We start from the raw sequence: 14,524 nt of genomic DNA, 5'->3' as shown, positions 1-14,524 counted from the left end.
TGCCTGGCACCAGAAGTGTTTGTCCAGAGATGTGTGCACGGCGTGTGCACACAGGCTGTTCCTTCATGATAAGTCAAACAGTCTTGTGTGTTCCACCTAAAAACCACCCTTTTATGCAGCCATTCCTAAGTTTTATGATTACTTATTTCCAGAAATTTTTAATGTCTCTCCTGTACAACCTTAAAATTTCAGATGAAAAGTAATTTCTGAGCAGTAGTAGTTTTCACTGAAATCCTGAATTGATAATATTTATACCTTCTACAATCTTCTGATTTAGGCACTAGCAGCTAAAGGAATTGATTCAATGTCACTCAGCTCATTGGAACTGTCACCTAAAAGTGCGAAAGAAAGAAGAAATAAGAGAAAGAAAAAGAAATCTTTGGGGACAGATGAGTATGGGGAAGACCAAAGGAATCCCAAGTGTGACTATGATGATGGTCAAAGGAGGATGGTAAGCCATGGTCTGAAACATCACTTATTCCACACTGTACTTTCCTGGACAAGCCAGGCTCTGAGCAAGGAAATTTAAACTGAAACTTTGAGAAGAAACAGGTATTTAATATCTTAACTGATATTAACATAGCAGATACAGCATGCAGTCTGTGCTAGAACAGTGGAAGGAAACATATTACCACTTCATTTTTTAAATGAATTTTAAATGCCCATTAAACATTTTTATAAACTTGTTTTTTTTCAATTATTTTTCCTTTTTTTTTTTCTTCCTCAAGATTACCCTCAATCTGGTTTATTTTCTTTCAATCATCTGATTATATCTATCCTATCCCTATTAGAGATAAAAAAAAAAATCTTAGTGGAAACCTACAAGGCTTAAAAATAAAAGAGGGGAGGAGAAAAGGAGGAAACTTGTCTCTGAGGGCTTTTAAAATATTATACAAAGACATTATTAACATTTTTATATTCTTTTGCTAGTTGCCTCCAAGTCAAAACTTTGTGGCACTTATTTCTACTTTCTATTGCAGGGAAGAAAAACAGAGTGACAGTGTTATTAAATAAGGTTTTATGTAAATGTTCCTGACATGCATGAATATGAATCTGCCCATGCTGTATGTATCAAGGGATCATAAATAGCTCCAGATAATTTGTCTTTGTTTAACTGAGGGCAAAGTTTAAATCAGTTTGTTTTGTTATTTTGAATAGCCATGTAACGGGCTAAGTCCTTTTCTATTTTGTTGTCAGTGAATTTAGGGATACTTGGCAACCATAAAAAGCTCATAAAAAACATGTTAAGTGGTGTAAGTAAATGTGACCAATTAATGACTCCTCAGCTCACAAAATTTACCCAGAGCTGGATTTCTGTAGATGACATGCATTTTTTAATCCAATTGTTTGTGTTGCTGTCTCATTGGTCAAGAGGGTTGCGTAACAAATTGCACCTTTTCTAAACCCAGAATTGCTCTTTAGCTTCATTCTGGATGGGTTTCAGGACACCACGTGCCAGAAGCACCATGGTTTGGAGCTGTGCATTTTCAGTTTTATTCCTCAGACTAATATTCCTTTTTTCACTTTTCGCCCCTGGATGTCATATGCATGAGAAGCATGGGAGACACATTTCAAAGCTGATAGTAAATCTTCTCTGCAAGGCTGTGTCTGGCATGGTTGGAGGGAATAAGGCTGAGTCATCATTCAGATGCTATCTTAGCAGGGAAGTGTGTTGCCATCAGAAATCAGTCTCAATGACTGTGCCATGGAAACCCAGGCATGGATTTCTGACCAGCTGAAATTTGGTAGCAATCCAAAAGGGTTGTTTTTAGTTAGAAAGAGCCTGGGTTTTGTACTCCTCCGTGTACCAGTGTCACTAAATAGCATCATTACATAACTCAGTGGTGTAAGCTACAGCACAGTATGAAATCAGGCTTCATTTGATTTGTCTGGTTTGTGGGTGCTGTGGCAATCTGACCTCTCTTCATAGATACTTGGCTCATGGGAAAGTTCTGAAGAAGCTGGAAATTCTGTGCAGGCATAAAGTCAAAAATATGTTCTGCCTAAATGCTCTTACTCCAGTAATTTCCTCTTTAGAGAGAAGAGAAAGGGATAAACTTGAATTCCTTACACATTTTCTGAAGATCCTTTTTGCTCTGCCGGATTTTAGGTGTGTTTAGTCCTTGGCTACATCTTGCTGATGCTCTGGCAGAGTTGCAGTCTCACTAACTGACGTCAGAGTGGATCGTCAAGGCTGATATTTAAGTGAGGGAGACTGCTGTGTACTGAGGTTACCTAGCCCTTAAGCAGCCATGTGCATTGAGATAATAATTTTACAAACTAATAAACCATATCCCTCTTCTTGCTCTTGGTTTGTTTTTTGGTTTTTTTTTTTTTTCCTTTTTCTTTTATCACCTTCTTCCGCCGTATTCTGCTTCTTCTTCTTCCCTCTTCTTCTCATTTTCCCTGCAGTTCATTTCCTGCCCTGTTTCTTTATCTATTCTTCCCCACTGCACTGTTCTTTCCCTAGTTGTTATGAAGATGTGTGATAATGCAGTAGATTGGAGCTGGATCCCCTTCCCTGCTCCTGTCTTCCACTCCTTTTGCTGCCTTCCCAGGTCCTCTGGCACTTGTCCCATGGGGGGGAGTAGAAGCAAAGGAAGTATCACACTGTGAGCTGAATGCCACCTTGACCCTTCCTATTTCAGTACATCTTTAATTGCCAAGTGTTAGACAAATTCCTAAAGGCTAGGAATGACTGTCCAACCTCTTAACTTTGCGGAGTCTGAATACCTGTAATTAAGTCTCTCTCTCTCTGAAGCGCTTGGTTTAAAATGGAACTTACTGCTCTCCCCCAGAACTTCCTCGCTCCTGAAAAACATGTTGCAAAATGTTGTTTCTCTTTCCCCTTTTTCCTTTCTGGGGGTTTCCAGACTCTCCTTGGCATTAGTTATGGTCCCAGTGCAAACTTGGTGAAGCGCAGAACCAGCCACGGAAGCGTTTTCAGTTTCCGACTCCGTGGCAGAGACACTTGCTCCGAGACAGATTTTGCCGATGACGAGATCAGCATCGCTGGGGAAAATGAAAGCCACCGGGGCTCTCTCTTAATTCCAAGATCTGGGAGGCGTCCAAGCGTGCAAAGTCAAGTGAGCCATAGTTCTCACCCTACTACTCCCAACTACACCCAGACGGGCAAAAGGAACAGCTCAGTGGATTGCAATGGTGTGGTTTCCCTGATAGGAGGAGGCACCGGGGCACTCAACCCAGACCCTACTTCTCCTGCAGGGTTACTGCTCCCCCCAGTTATTATGGAAAAGCCTGGGACAGGCGACCTGGTGAGTACTTTATAACTTTTGTATGTGATTCGCGCTCTCGTTTCCTTCTAAATGTTGTTGGAGATTGCTGTAATTTATTTACACCATATGGAGTCTACAGTGAGAAACCCAGACCCACCATTCCAGGCAGGGTGGGAAGATCATGAGTTAATTCACTGAGAAATGTCTGCTTAGTGCCTCATCAGGGAGGTTCATGCCTTCTGGTGAGATTTTCTCTTCAGGAGGCAAATACCTAAATCTTGAGTTTGACAGAGATTTTATTTTCTTAAAGGGACAGTTTTAAACTTGATTTCTTTTGACTTTTGAATACCTGACATTGTCTGGTGGATAGAAAATTACGTTTTTTAAATGATTCTGTGAATCTTGCCATCTTGTGACTGTGTTTTCTCTTGCTGGTTGGTCTCTGTTTGCATCTGACTTCTTCTGGTCTTCTCTTGGGCTACTTGAGGAGGGCTGTTCCTTCAGTCCAAAGGTAGTTCCCAGAAAGGTTTAGCATCCGGTTCAAATAACACCCAGGAAATATGAGCAGATGATCAACAGATTTCAGCCCTTGTGCAGATTGCCAGCATCTTTGTTGCAGAGCAACACCATGATATGGTGCTTTTGGAAATAGCTGCTACACAGACAGAGCAATCTGGACAGGTTGCTAGTTTGAGGTAGTGTGAATTTATCTTTTATTATGTAGATAATCTGCACTGAAGGTCATCACTCTCAACAGTCTTCAAAGTTATGGAGGTCAGTACTACAGTCAGTGTGGGCAGAATTATTTTCATTTTAGGGATCAAAACCAGACCAGAATAATCTTTTTCCTTGGAAGTGCCTTTTTCTGTTCACTTTAACCACAAGTCTTACATTAGGTGAGATAAAGCCCACTCAGAGTAACAAGGTGCCAAAACCAGGTTATGTTGGTGGGGAAAAAAAGCAAATGTGATTATAACATGTATTAGCCAAGGTATCTCCTAAAGAGAAAGGTGAGTGTGATGGATCCCAGCTGTGGTGTCAGATTATCAGTAAATTGAGAAGCAGTTTTTGTTCTCTGGAGCCAAGCAGCTTTATTCCTTTCAGGGTTTGGACTGAATTTTTTTTCCTCACCTATCTGGGCATTCCCTGTAGTTCTGCAAATAGACTCTCACACCACCCATGAGAGAAGGGGCCAAGCTGCATGTGGGAAACTGGTTGGTGTGAGAATTATCTGTTTTGTTGACAGTTTTGAGACTGTTGCTGCTTTTTTGGATGTTCACATCTTCCTTCACTTAGGACTTTGGTAATCTCACTTTTACTCTCTGTGGACAATTGTCCTGAGACAATTTACAATTTCTGTTGCTCAGCTGTTTACAGAATTTACAATTCTGTAAACAGCTGAGCAACAGAAATGCTGTAGATAGGGAAGTTTTACTGGATTTAGCTTTGTGGGAAAAAAAAAAAAAAGTGTATTAAAGGAGCTGGAGAGGAAAATTTGTGCATTTGTTAAAAAAAATTCTGAACCAAAGTTGTAAGACCTCAGTAGATGAGCAGAGGATGTCCTCTTTTTCTTTGTAAGGAAAGCAGCTCTGCAGGCTGTCCCAGCTGTCAGAAAAAGCTTAGCAAAGCACAAGAGCACTCAACCCTTCACAGAAAATATCAGCATTTTACAGGACTGGGTCCTGAGGTGACAGGGAGGCTCTGAGCTCTGCTGGCATTTATTTTCATTTCTCAGCTTCCTGCCTTTTGAATAAATGGATGCTGGAAATTGAGTGGCTGGGGTGGGTGAGCTCACTTGGCGGTTCCCTGGCCATCTAGGAAACAACACCCAGGCACTACAGTGACAGATGCTCATCCAGTGATGCAATGTGAAGGATGTTGTGTCTTTTGCAAAAACAGGTTTGGTATCTAATCTATCCAGAAAATGTGAGCTGGAGTTGAAGGCAGACTGGCGAGGGGCCCATTGCTGTACAGATGTATTCACTGCAGGGGTCATAAGCACTGGGCACAAACTGCAGCCTCAGCTGTGGCTCAGGCAGAAGGAAATAGCAAATCTGACCCCTCAGCCTGCTTGGAGATAAATCAGCATGTTTCTCGGCTTTGCATTTGATAATTTTCACCTTTTTCATGTTAAAATTTGTAGGTGAATTTGTTCTTTGTTAGCAGCTCTGGTTTCTTTTTACAGTCTCTTCATATGTTTGGGGAAGGTAGAAAGAAAGATGTTGCAGTTACCTCATTAACCTCACTGACCCTTCTGCTGTTATTTATTTTGAGCAAGTGTGGGCCTATGGAAAAGGACCCACTTGGGCTATCTGTTGTATCTTTCATGAGCAAGAAATGAAGGGCCAGTCCATGAAAATGCATCACTGTAACATGGCTTAAGCCCTGACTTGCAGCTTCCTGAGGTGTAACTGGTTTTGCTCATGCAAATGGAACACCTGGGGAGACGGAGCTGGGAAAAACCACAACTTACAGCCTTAGATTTTTGAGGATGCACTTTTTTAGGTCACTCTATGATGCTGAGTAGTGTCAGTTGAACACAAACCAGACCCATCAGACTGCTGCTTAGAGGGGAGATCACTGAATTCTGATTTGGGGAAAGCTTGGAGGAGCACTTCTCATTTAAAAGACAGAGCAAACATCAAACAAGATCTGACCATCTCTGGTTTTGCATTTTCAACTTGTGGGCCTTCAGTCACAAATAATCACTTAGCCCATAGCTGTCACAAATTATTCCAAAGTGGGTTCTCCTCAGGTTTCCCCAGGAAAGCATAAACAGTCCCTAACCACTTCTGAGCATTTCAGCCTGATCAGCTTTGGAAATATTCACCCTGGACAGTTTACCCCAGGCAAAGTGGTTGGGTTGGGACCACAATGAACAACTTCCATTCCTTTGTGTGATTGTAACTGCTACCCCCTATCCTAGCCAAGGGCCATTTCCCCATGGGAATGGCTGCAGGTGGCAGCTGAGCTGACATGAAAACATCTGTGCAGCTCAGCTGCCCTCTCCCAAGAGAGAAGATGCTGCAGCAGTTTATCCCACTGTTCAGGCTGGTGACTCAGAGGAGTGACATCCTGGCACTTGGCTGCAGAAAAGCATGTAAGATAAAAAAATCCAGTTTCAAATGCTCTTCAGATGGCCTTGGCTGCTTGGCACGAATGGATGAGTGGGTTTCCATGAGAAACCAAGTGTGTTTGCACTGTCCATCTCCTCTCCCTAATTCCTAAATCCAGCTGAGGAAAAAGGGAGGATTCTAGGTTATCCCAATGGATGGTGCTAGAGCCAATCAGTCTCACCATCTGGAGCAATCTTGATGGTCATCAGGTTTGCTGACTGTGGTCAGCATGGTCCATGCTGAGTGGCACCTGCCCATGAATTCATCTGCATCAAAGTAGTCCTGAAAGTCTCCAGGGGCTTCAGTGCACAGCCTGAGCAAGAGGAGAACATCCTGCCTTCCACAGGGAGCATCTCTGCACACTTTGCCACACCCCATGCCACAAGAGAGTTCCTATAAGGAGTTGTTTTTAGTTTTAGAAAGCTAGTTCTTAGTTAGGAAGAGCCTGGAGAGGTTGTGGGGGGCTGCACAGAGGGTTCAGTGCTGTGAGGGTCCCAGCCAAAGGGCCTGCAGAGGTCAAAGGGAGAGCGAAGTAGTGCAATATGAAAGTGTGGACTGCAAAAACCCTTCACAAAGTCAGGTCTGGGTCTGGCAGTCATCACCTGGAGGGGAAGAGCAACAGGTGGTCAAGTCTGAGGGGTGCAGGGAGTGTGTCCCAGGAAACCCATGGCAAGTCCTGGTCACTCTTCTGGAAATGCAGGGGACTCAGGGCTGTCCTGCTCTCCCACCAGCTTTCTTCAAGTGGTGCAGCTGCTGATTTTATCAAACTTACCCCAGTGTACATAAGATATAAGCAGGACCTGGTGATTATGCTAGAAGTCCTAACTGGTTTTGTTTTGAGCTGAAACTGAGAGTTTTGAAAAATGTTACATTTTTACACTCCTGCTGATTGCTGGGTGACATTTGGCTTTTGCCTTATTTAGAGAAAGTCTATATATTATGTAAGTAACTTAAGGGCACACAACAACCTCAAGGTTCTGCACCTTCCCGCAGTATTTATTTGTGGCTTTGCATTGCTCTGTTGTGTCTTGGTGTTTCTTAGTTAAGAGGTTAGAATAACACCTCCCTTCACAAGGTATTGATATGCTTGGGCAGAATTTGATTTAGTTAATGAACTCTTACCTGGAGCTCAATTTATCCATGGATTCTGATGAGGCTGAGTGAGATCTCACCTGTGGCTGTCAAGAACTTCTAGAGGGTTAAGGAACACACAAAACACCATCCCTTCTTGCCTCCTAAATCCAGCTGGAGCCTTTCCTGTAACAGTCCAGGGAAATCACAAGATTTTTAATTTAACCTGACTTTACAATTGTTCCAGAGGTGGGAAGTGGAAGAGAAATGGATGCAGGAATGAAAGAGTGGTGGTTTCCAAGTGGGCACTGGCTGTTAGGTGGTGATCCCCACTGCTTTGCTCTCCCTGGGGCACCTCCTCACCAGAGCTTCCCATCAGTCCAGGAGCAGGGCAGAGCAGCCTGTGACATGGTTTTGGGATGGGCAACGAGGCTGGAGTAACCTGTGGACACGCTCTTGCACACACAGGCTTTCCTGAATTTCCTCTTGGTCACACTTCTGCTTTCTTTTCTAGGAAACTTGAAATGCTGAGATTTGCTAGATTGAGAGGAGGGAAAACACCTGGAGAGTGGCCAAGCTGTTTATCAAGGGTCTGAAATAAGGATTTAGGAATTTATCTTTAGATTATATTATTTTAAAAAGAAAAACAAACAAAAAAGGACCTTGCTTTTTGTTTCAGCTAAGCATAAAAGGCTTTTGCTGACCACATTGGTTTGAGGTTTTCATGTTCATCCTAAAATCACCCTGAGGTAAAATTTCTCTCTTTCACTTCTTGCTTTGGCACAGGACTGGTGAAAAGGGAAAGTGTTAGCAGTTTCCATGTTCAGAAATAAAGGTCAACAGAATAAGTCATCCAAAAATCCTTCAATAAGTTATATGGATAAAAGCTCCCTCTGATGCTGTCACACAGAGTTGTCACCACAGCTCTGTTTCTGCTCATTTCAAACTTTGCTTTTGTATATTCGCTGTGTAAATCACTCAGATTTGGTGCAATTATTTCAAACTGCTTTAGTTTAGGGTGCATCTCTTTAAATAGTCAAGCATCCCCAAAATTAGGTAGTTTCTTTTTAATGCTGTGCTCTATTATGGCCACCTCCAATTTCATTAAATATTTGTGCTGGTGCCTTGCTGGGTCCATTGCTCACGGCGTGGCTTGCCCACCTTTTTATGCTTGAAAATTTTTGAAGTGTACAAGAAAAATTAAACCTGTCCTGGTTCCCAAAAATGGTCTTTAAAAATGCTGCTATGCTTAAGCCCATCTTCACATAATCGTTTTGACATAGTTCAAAACTGTAGGCAGTGAGAAGAAAATATCTCTGTTATGCATCCTCATTTACATGTAAATTACTGGATAGTATATTTGTCTCTATAGAATTTATGTAATCCAAAGGAGGAACTTTTCCAGTCAATCAGGGGGCAACACAAATAATCTTTTCCTACTGCAGGTGCCTATATTTAACTCCATTGTGATTTCTCATCTGGATCCCAGGGACACTCCTTGCATAATTGTGGGGACTGCTGTTATTTTATGCTTAATTTCTATAGAAATATAAGTACAATGAGAAACTGTGCCTGTGTGTGTTTCCTCAGAGATGATAATAGCCTTTATGATGCCTGCTTGTCCAGTTCCTGGAATTGTCTCTGTCTCACAGTGCAAAAGCTGCTGGTTCCTTGTGTGACTCTCAGCTATTTCTGTTCTAAAATAAATAATAATAATATAAACACAAAACCACACATAACTATTCTTTACCTAAGGTAAAAGCTTATGACCTTCCTTAAGCAGCTTTAGTAATTTTAAGCGATTCACCTGGATGGAAACTTTCTTTCCTGGAAAAATTCTTCCTAGTAAGTGACAAAGTGACTACGTGCTGGATTTACTGCTCTGTTGGCAAATCTTTGCCCAGTGGCATTGCTGCCACATTCTGTGTCCTGGCTCTAGGGATGAAACTCTGCTGTGTGCCTGGTGCCAGGGGGCTGGCAGGGAACAGGGGCTTGGTTTAGTTAAATAAGTTTGAAAAAAATAGGAAGAATGAACCTCTGAATGTTTTTCCTTTGGGTTTCTACCACTTTGCACTTGTGAATAAAAGGTGGCTTTCAGATAAGGGACTCTTGGGAATGAGGTTGTCTGATGGCATATTACTAGTACATCCTATGCTTTAGATCAGATGGGATGGGGAGATATTAGAGCTTAAAAAGACTGAAATAATGCACAGAGATTTGAAATTTGAGGTTTTCTTATTGTTCATTTTACAGCGGCAAACTTGTGGTTTGGGTTTTTTTTCCCTCTTTTTCTTTGCTTTTCCATTTTTTTTTTTAATTATTCTACTTTAAAATTTCTCTCCCTCCTGTTTTCCTTTACCCTGTCTAGCTATTTCTTTTTGGTACCATGTATTTGTTACATATTCCAAACTGCTGTGAATGATTATGCAATTTTGTAGATGTTTTCTTCATTAATAAAACATTTGTTGTTTCATTGGTTTTTATTGGATGTTTTTGAGGCAAAGGAAATCAAGCAAGCTAAAGCATCTGAAACACCATTCCTGGTATTCCCTGGCTCCTAAGCCAAGGAGAGAGTGTTTTCTTGTTCTGCATGACTCTCTTTGAAGAGTTTCTGGTTATAACTTTCCTTATGGGATTACTTAATCAGTAACTCAATGGACAATGAGCAGATTCTGTTGAGTTTTTCTTTAAAAGGACATTTTAGTGGGGGGGGAAAGGCTATTTTGGAGCATTATTGCTTTTCTGGCCCAGCTGATGTTTTTAAGTGCTTGCTTTCAAAGTCCTTCCTCTTCTCCGGCCATGCAGTGACTGGTGTTTTTAACTGCAGTACTTGGAGTGACCTGGGACCAGCATCCTGGTTATAATTTTCATTGTCAAGCAGTGGCCAAACATCTTTGCCCTTTTCTGGGATATCTCCTGCCCTGAAGAGGTCACAGTCCAGAAAGACAGCTTGTAGAGCTTCAGCACCTTTATTTCTTGGTTCTCTCGTGGAATTGCCTTTCTTGAAGAGCATTTTGGTAGAGAAATGGTGAAGAGGAGGGATCCTGGGTCCAAGGGCACAAACAGCAGAGCTGTGTAGCTGCTGCTTTTGGCACATCTCAGTTTGCATTCCAGGTGCTGATCAGGGTGGGCACTGCAGACCCAAGTGATGAGAAGATCCAGAAGACTGAATCTAATTCCTGTAGCTCATTTGTCCGTGGAGAAACTAAAGCAGCTGCTCTGATATCTGAATAAACCAGAGTTTCTCATCTTTGTAGAGATTTCTTCTCTTTTCCTGTTTCCTTGAGCTATAGCACAAGAGCCATCAGGATCCATCCATCTACACCTGTCTTGTCACAGTGTCTCAGACCTCACAGCCTGGATGATTGAGGACCAGGGCAGGGGCTGTTGAATATTTATTTTGGGAAACTGAGGGTCTCAACCAGGAGGTCTTTGACAGAGAATGATGTTGAACCTGGCTTTCCCAGATTCTTGCACCTCAACCACTTTTCTTTCCACTTGTGTGAGATCTGGAGGAGTAAACCAAGTGGGATTTGTTCTCTATATGAAGTGGGAGCTTGTAATAACAAAAGCCTTAACATCTTGCTCCTGTGAGCTGACAATATAAAGTGTTTCATGCAGTGTGCGTCTTCAGCTATACTGTATTTCTGTCTGACTTCAGAAACCCAAGCCTACAAAAAGCATAAAACTAATTTAAAATGAGACATTAAACAAAGACAGTTTGGGAGTTCTGTTTTTCTGGTATTTGATTTCTTTGGGATTTTTTTTTATGTTTTTCCTTGAGAAACATGAGAACAAGGGTTAGGTTATTTATTTTTTCCTGAGAAAACGAAGCTAAGTCTCTCCCCTAATTATGGAGCTTCAGAATCCATAACACCAAAGATCACCACAATGACAATATGTTCCTGAGATTTGGCAGTGTTTCAGAACAAGGAAAAACATGTGTTGGGGAGTCAGTTTGCTTGGTATGATATCAGAGGTCTGCAATGGAGCTGTTACCCACGCCCTTTTCTTTTTCTAGCTGTATAATTAAATACTTAACACATTTCAGAAATAATGGATTAATTACTGTAATTAAGCAGGCCTTCTTTCACAAGCGAAGAGCACAGGAAAGCAGCACTGCTATTCCTCTGGCATCGTGAGCCTTCCTTTATTTTCACCCACAGTTTACATGAAAGTGAAGGGCAGAACAAATTTTCCAAAATTGCTCAAAGTGCCATTTTCAAAAGCTGTGCCCCACCATGCCTTTAACTCAGAAGTCAGCATGCTTTAGACTCTTCAGATGACAAAATTAATGCTTAGGCAGTTTTGAAATTTCTACCCAGTATCTGCCTTGGTTTCACTGTGCTGATCCAGTGTGTTCCTTTAAACAGACTTCCCCCTCGGATGAGGCAAGCAAGAAACAGCTTTTAATGCCCCATCGACCCTCAGTGGACCACTCAGATGAGCCCTTTCAGAGGCAGAGGGCAGTGAGTGCTGTCAGCATCATCACCAGTGCCCTGGAAGGTAAGAGACATCCTCAGTTTCCCAGCTCAAAATCACATCTTTGTTAAAAAGCAGGAAAAAACTGACACAAAATGCCCTGATGTTGTTTTGAAAGAAGGCACGAAGGGTAGTTATTGCAACCCCTATAACAGAGGCAGCACATCTTACCCATGGACTGGTAAAAATGCAGAGAAAATGCCATATAATCAGAATTGGAGCTGTAAGATTTAAGATTTTGTGCTGTCGTTGTGTTAGAGGCACACAGGGCTCACTGGAATGCAGGGCAGCAGAGCACCAGCCTGGTTTTGGGGGACTGCCTGTACCTGTGCTGGTGTCTCATCTCTCTGGGACTGAGGGAAAGCCTGCCACGTGCTGAACCTCCAAACTGGGGGGACAGGAATGTCTCAAAGTCTCTAACTCTCTCACAACAGGGACACTGCAGTGTGGTGTGTGAGTCCCACCATGAAATTTGAGGATGCTCAAAGGACCATTTAACCACACAAATATTTCTCAAACAATTTTTCCACTGCTCTTCTCATGACCTGCAGGAGGATTTTCCTCCTCTGGGTTTCCATAGGCAGGAACTTTGCAATTTCCTCTGGCAAATTTACTGACAGCAAGACAACTCAGAGCAAGACCCCCACATTCCCAATCTTTTTACTTGTTGCATCAAAGGGCTTCCTGTACTTTCTCGTGTCTCCTACACTGCAAACAGAGATGAGAGAGAAGGTAGCACCTAAGAGCACAAAAAATGTCATTCAAGAGCACAGTTGCAAGGGAAATTGTAGGTTCTCCTGCAGCCTCGTTCTCTGTGTGACTGATGGAGAGGGACTCACCTTACAGACAGGACCTGGACATCAGTGTGAAACCACAAAGCCCTTCTTCCTCCTCAGTTTTTTACCCTCCCCATTGATATATTCAGCACTATTGTGGCCAGAAGATATATTTGTGTTTGAATGAATAAAGGGCTATGTTGTTAATAGGGAAATAATTGCTTTGGTGTATTCCAGTGTTTAATGTACTCTGCAAAGGTTTTATTTGTTTTCTGTGGGGTTTTTAGCAATTAGCTTTGTGACTGATTTGCTCTCTTGTAATGTGTTAAGAATGCCTAAAAGGTCTGGACTTCTGGAGTTCTTGTTTATCTAATGGTATTTTTCTATGCCTTTATACCACAGAAATAGAGACCATCCAGGCTAGGATAACTCAGAGGACATGGCACTCAGGAATGTGGTTTAGTGGTGAACTTGGCAGTCAAGGGATAACAGCTGGAATAAATGATCTTAAATGTCTTTTCCAATCTAAATAATTCTATGATTCTATGTGGAAGAAATCCTTATCAAAGGTTTCCTAACCCCCAGACTTTGATTGGTCATTGAAATTGAATACTTGTTGACAGGGAATGTCAGATCAGAAAAAAATATATCACAGGATTTAACCATATTCATGGCTGTAAGATTTGTGCCAAACTTTGAAACAGACAGTCCAGAAATCCCTCCCCCTTTACTTATTTGGTTTCTGTTCTTAGCTCTTGGGCAGTCAACAACTGTCTGTGTTTTCCAGACATTACAAAGCCTTGCAGACAAGAAAGGACCTATTTCTGTTTAAATTTAAAAATAAGAGAAAAACCATCACAGTGCTGGCTGTATTTTTCTGATAATTTTTTAACAGTAGCAGAAAAAGCAGAGGCTATTTTTACATTTTCTTTTGCAGATATTAGAAAAAAACATTAAATATCTTGTGTTTTCCAAATATCATATTTACTGGGAAAGGATATGGATTATTAATTGATTTAATGCATTTTAATGCTACATCACTGCCAAAAGATGACAGTCCTACCTTTCTCCTTCCCTTGCTGTGTTCCTGCACTTGGTGTGATTGGTTTTCAGCTGGGTCAACAAACAGAACCAGCTCACACAGAAGGTCCAGGAGCACAGAACCTGGCAAAAGGACAGAGAAATAACATGTGGCTGAGGCTGAAGATGGTGAAACCAAACATTTTAGCAGCGACCTGGACTTAAAGGGGCTTATGTTGTGAAGAATAAGGCTATAGATCCATGTGTTCTAGATTTCTAGATTTACCTGGAAAGTTAGATCCTTAAGGAATTGACTGCCCTATACTCTTTATTGCTTTCAGAAGCAAATTTTAAAAAAAGAAAAAAAATTTGCATTGAAATCCATGGTTCTCAAATAATATTAGGGTTTACCTGTAAACCCTCTATTTTGAGGCTGGAAAGAGTCATTTCTTGGGAGGAATTTGATTTCCCAAAGATCTTAGAGCAGTGTAGATGTGTGTGCAAAACCTGTGCAGGTAGGACACCATTTGGTATTTTGAAAGCTTGATGGAAGACAACTAATAGCACAGTTCTGTTGTTCTTTGAAGAAAAGTGGATAAAGAATAAGAGAATCTGAGGAAAAATTCTCCAAGATCAGCAAATCCAACCTTTGACTGAATATCCCCACCAAACCATTTTGCGAAGTGCCACGTCCACTCAGTTTTTGAACACTTCCAGGGATGGGGACTCCATCTGTGCTTAACCACTGTTTCAGTGACGAGATTTTTTTCCCCAATATCCAATCTGAAGCTCCCCTGGCACAGCCTGGGGTCATTTCCCCTTG

General features: G+C 41.7%; 1 protein-coding gene across 4 annotated transcripts in view; it reads left to right on the top strand.

The window, feature by feature from the left end:
- The window catches only part of LOC121337971 (sodium channel protein type 5 subunit alpha-like), a 215,118-nt gene that overhangs the window by 97,319 nt on the left and 103,275 nt on the right, over positions 1–14,524 (top strand). For all 4 annotated transcript variants that reach the window (XM_041408460.1, XM_041408459.1, XM_041408457.1 and 1 more), the window contains exons 11-12: positions 278–451; positions 11,797–11,929. In XM_041408460.1, the coding sequence (XP_041264394.1) occupies positions 278–451; positions 11,797–11,929 (307 nt within the window). The remainder of the gene's footprint in view (positions 1–277; positions 452–11,796; positions 11,930–14,524) is intronic.

The sequence above is a fragment of the Onychostruthus taczanowskii genome, unplaced genomic scaffold, assembly GCF_017590055.1.
Source record: "Onychostruthus taczanowskii isolate IOZ18803 unplaced genomic scaffold, ASM1759005v1 scaffold3, whole genome shotgun sequence".
NCBI classification, from domain to species: Eukaryota; Metazoa; Chordata; class Aves; order Passeriformes; family Passeridae; genus Onychostruthus; species Onychostruthus taczanowskii.
This window is presented reverse-complemented; position numbering and strand designations above follow the sequence as displayed.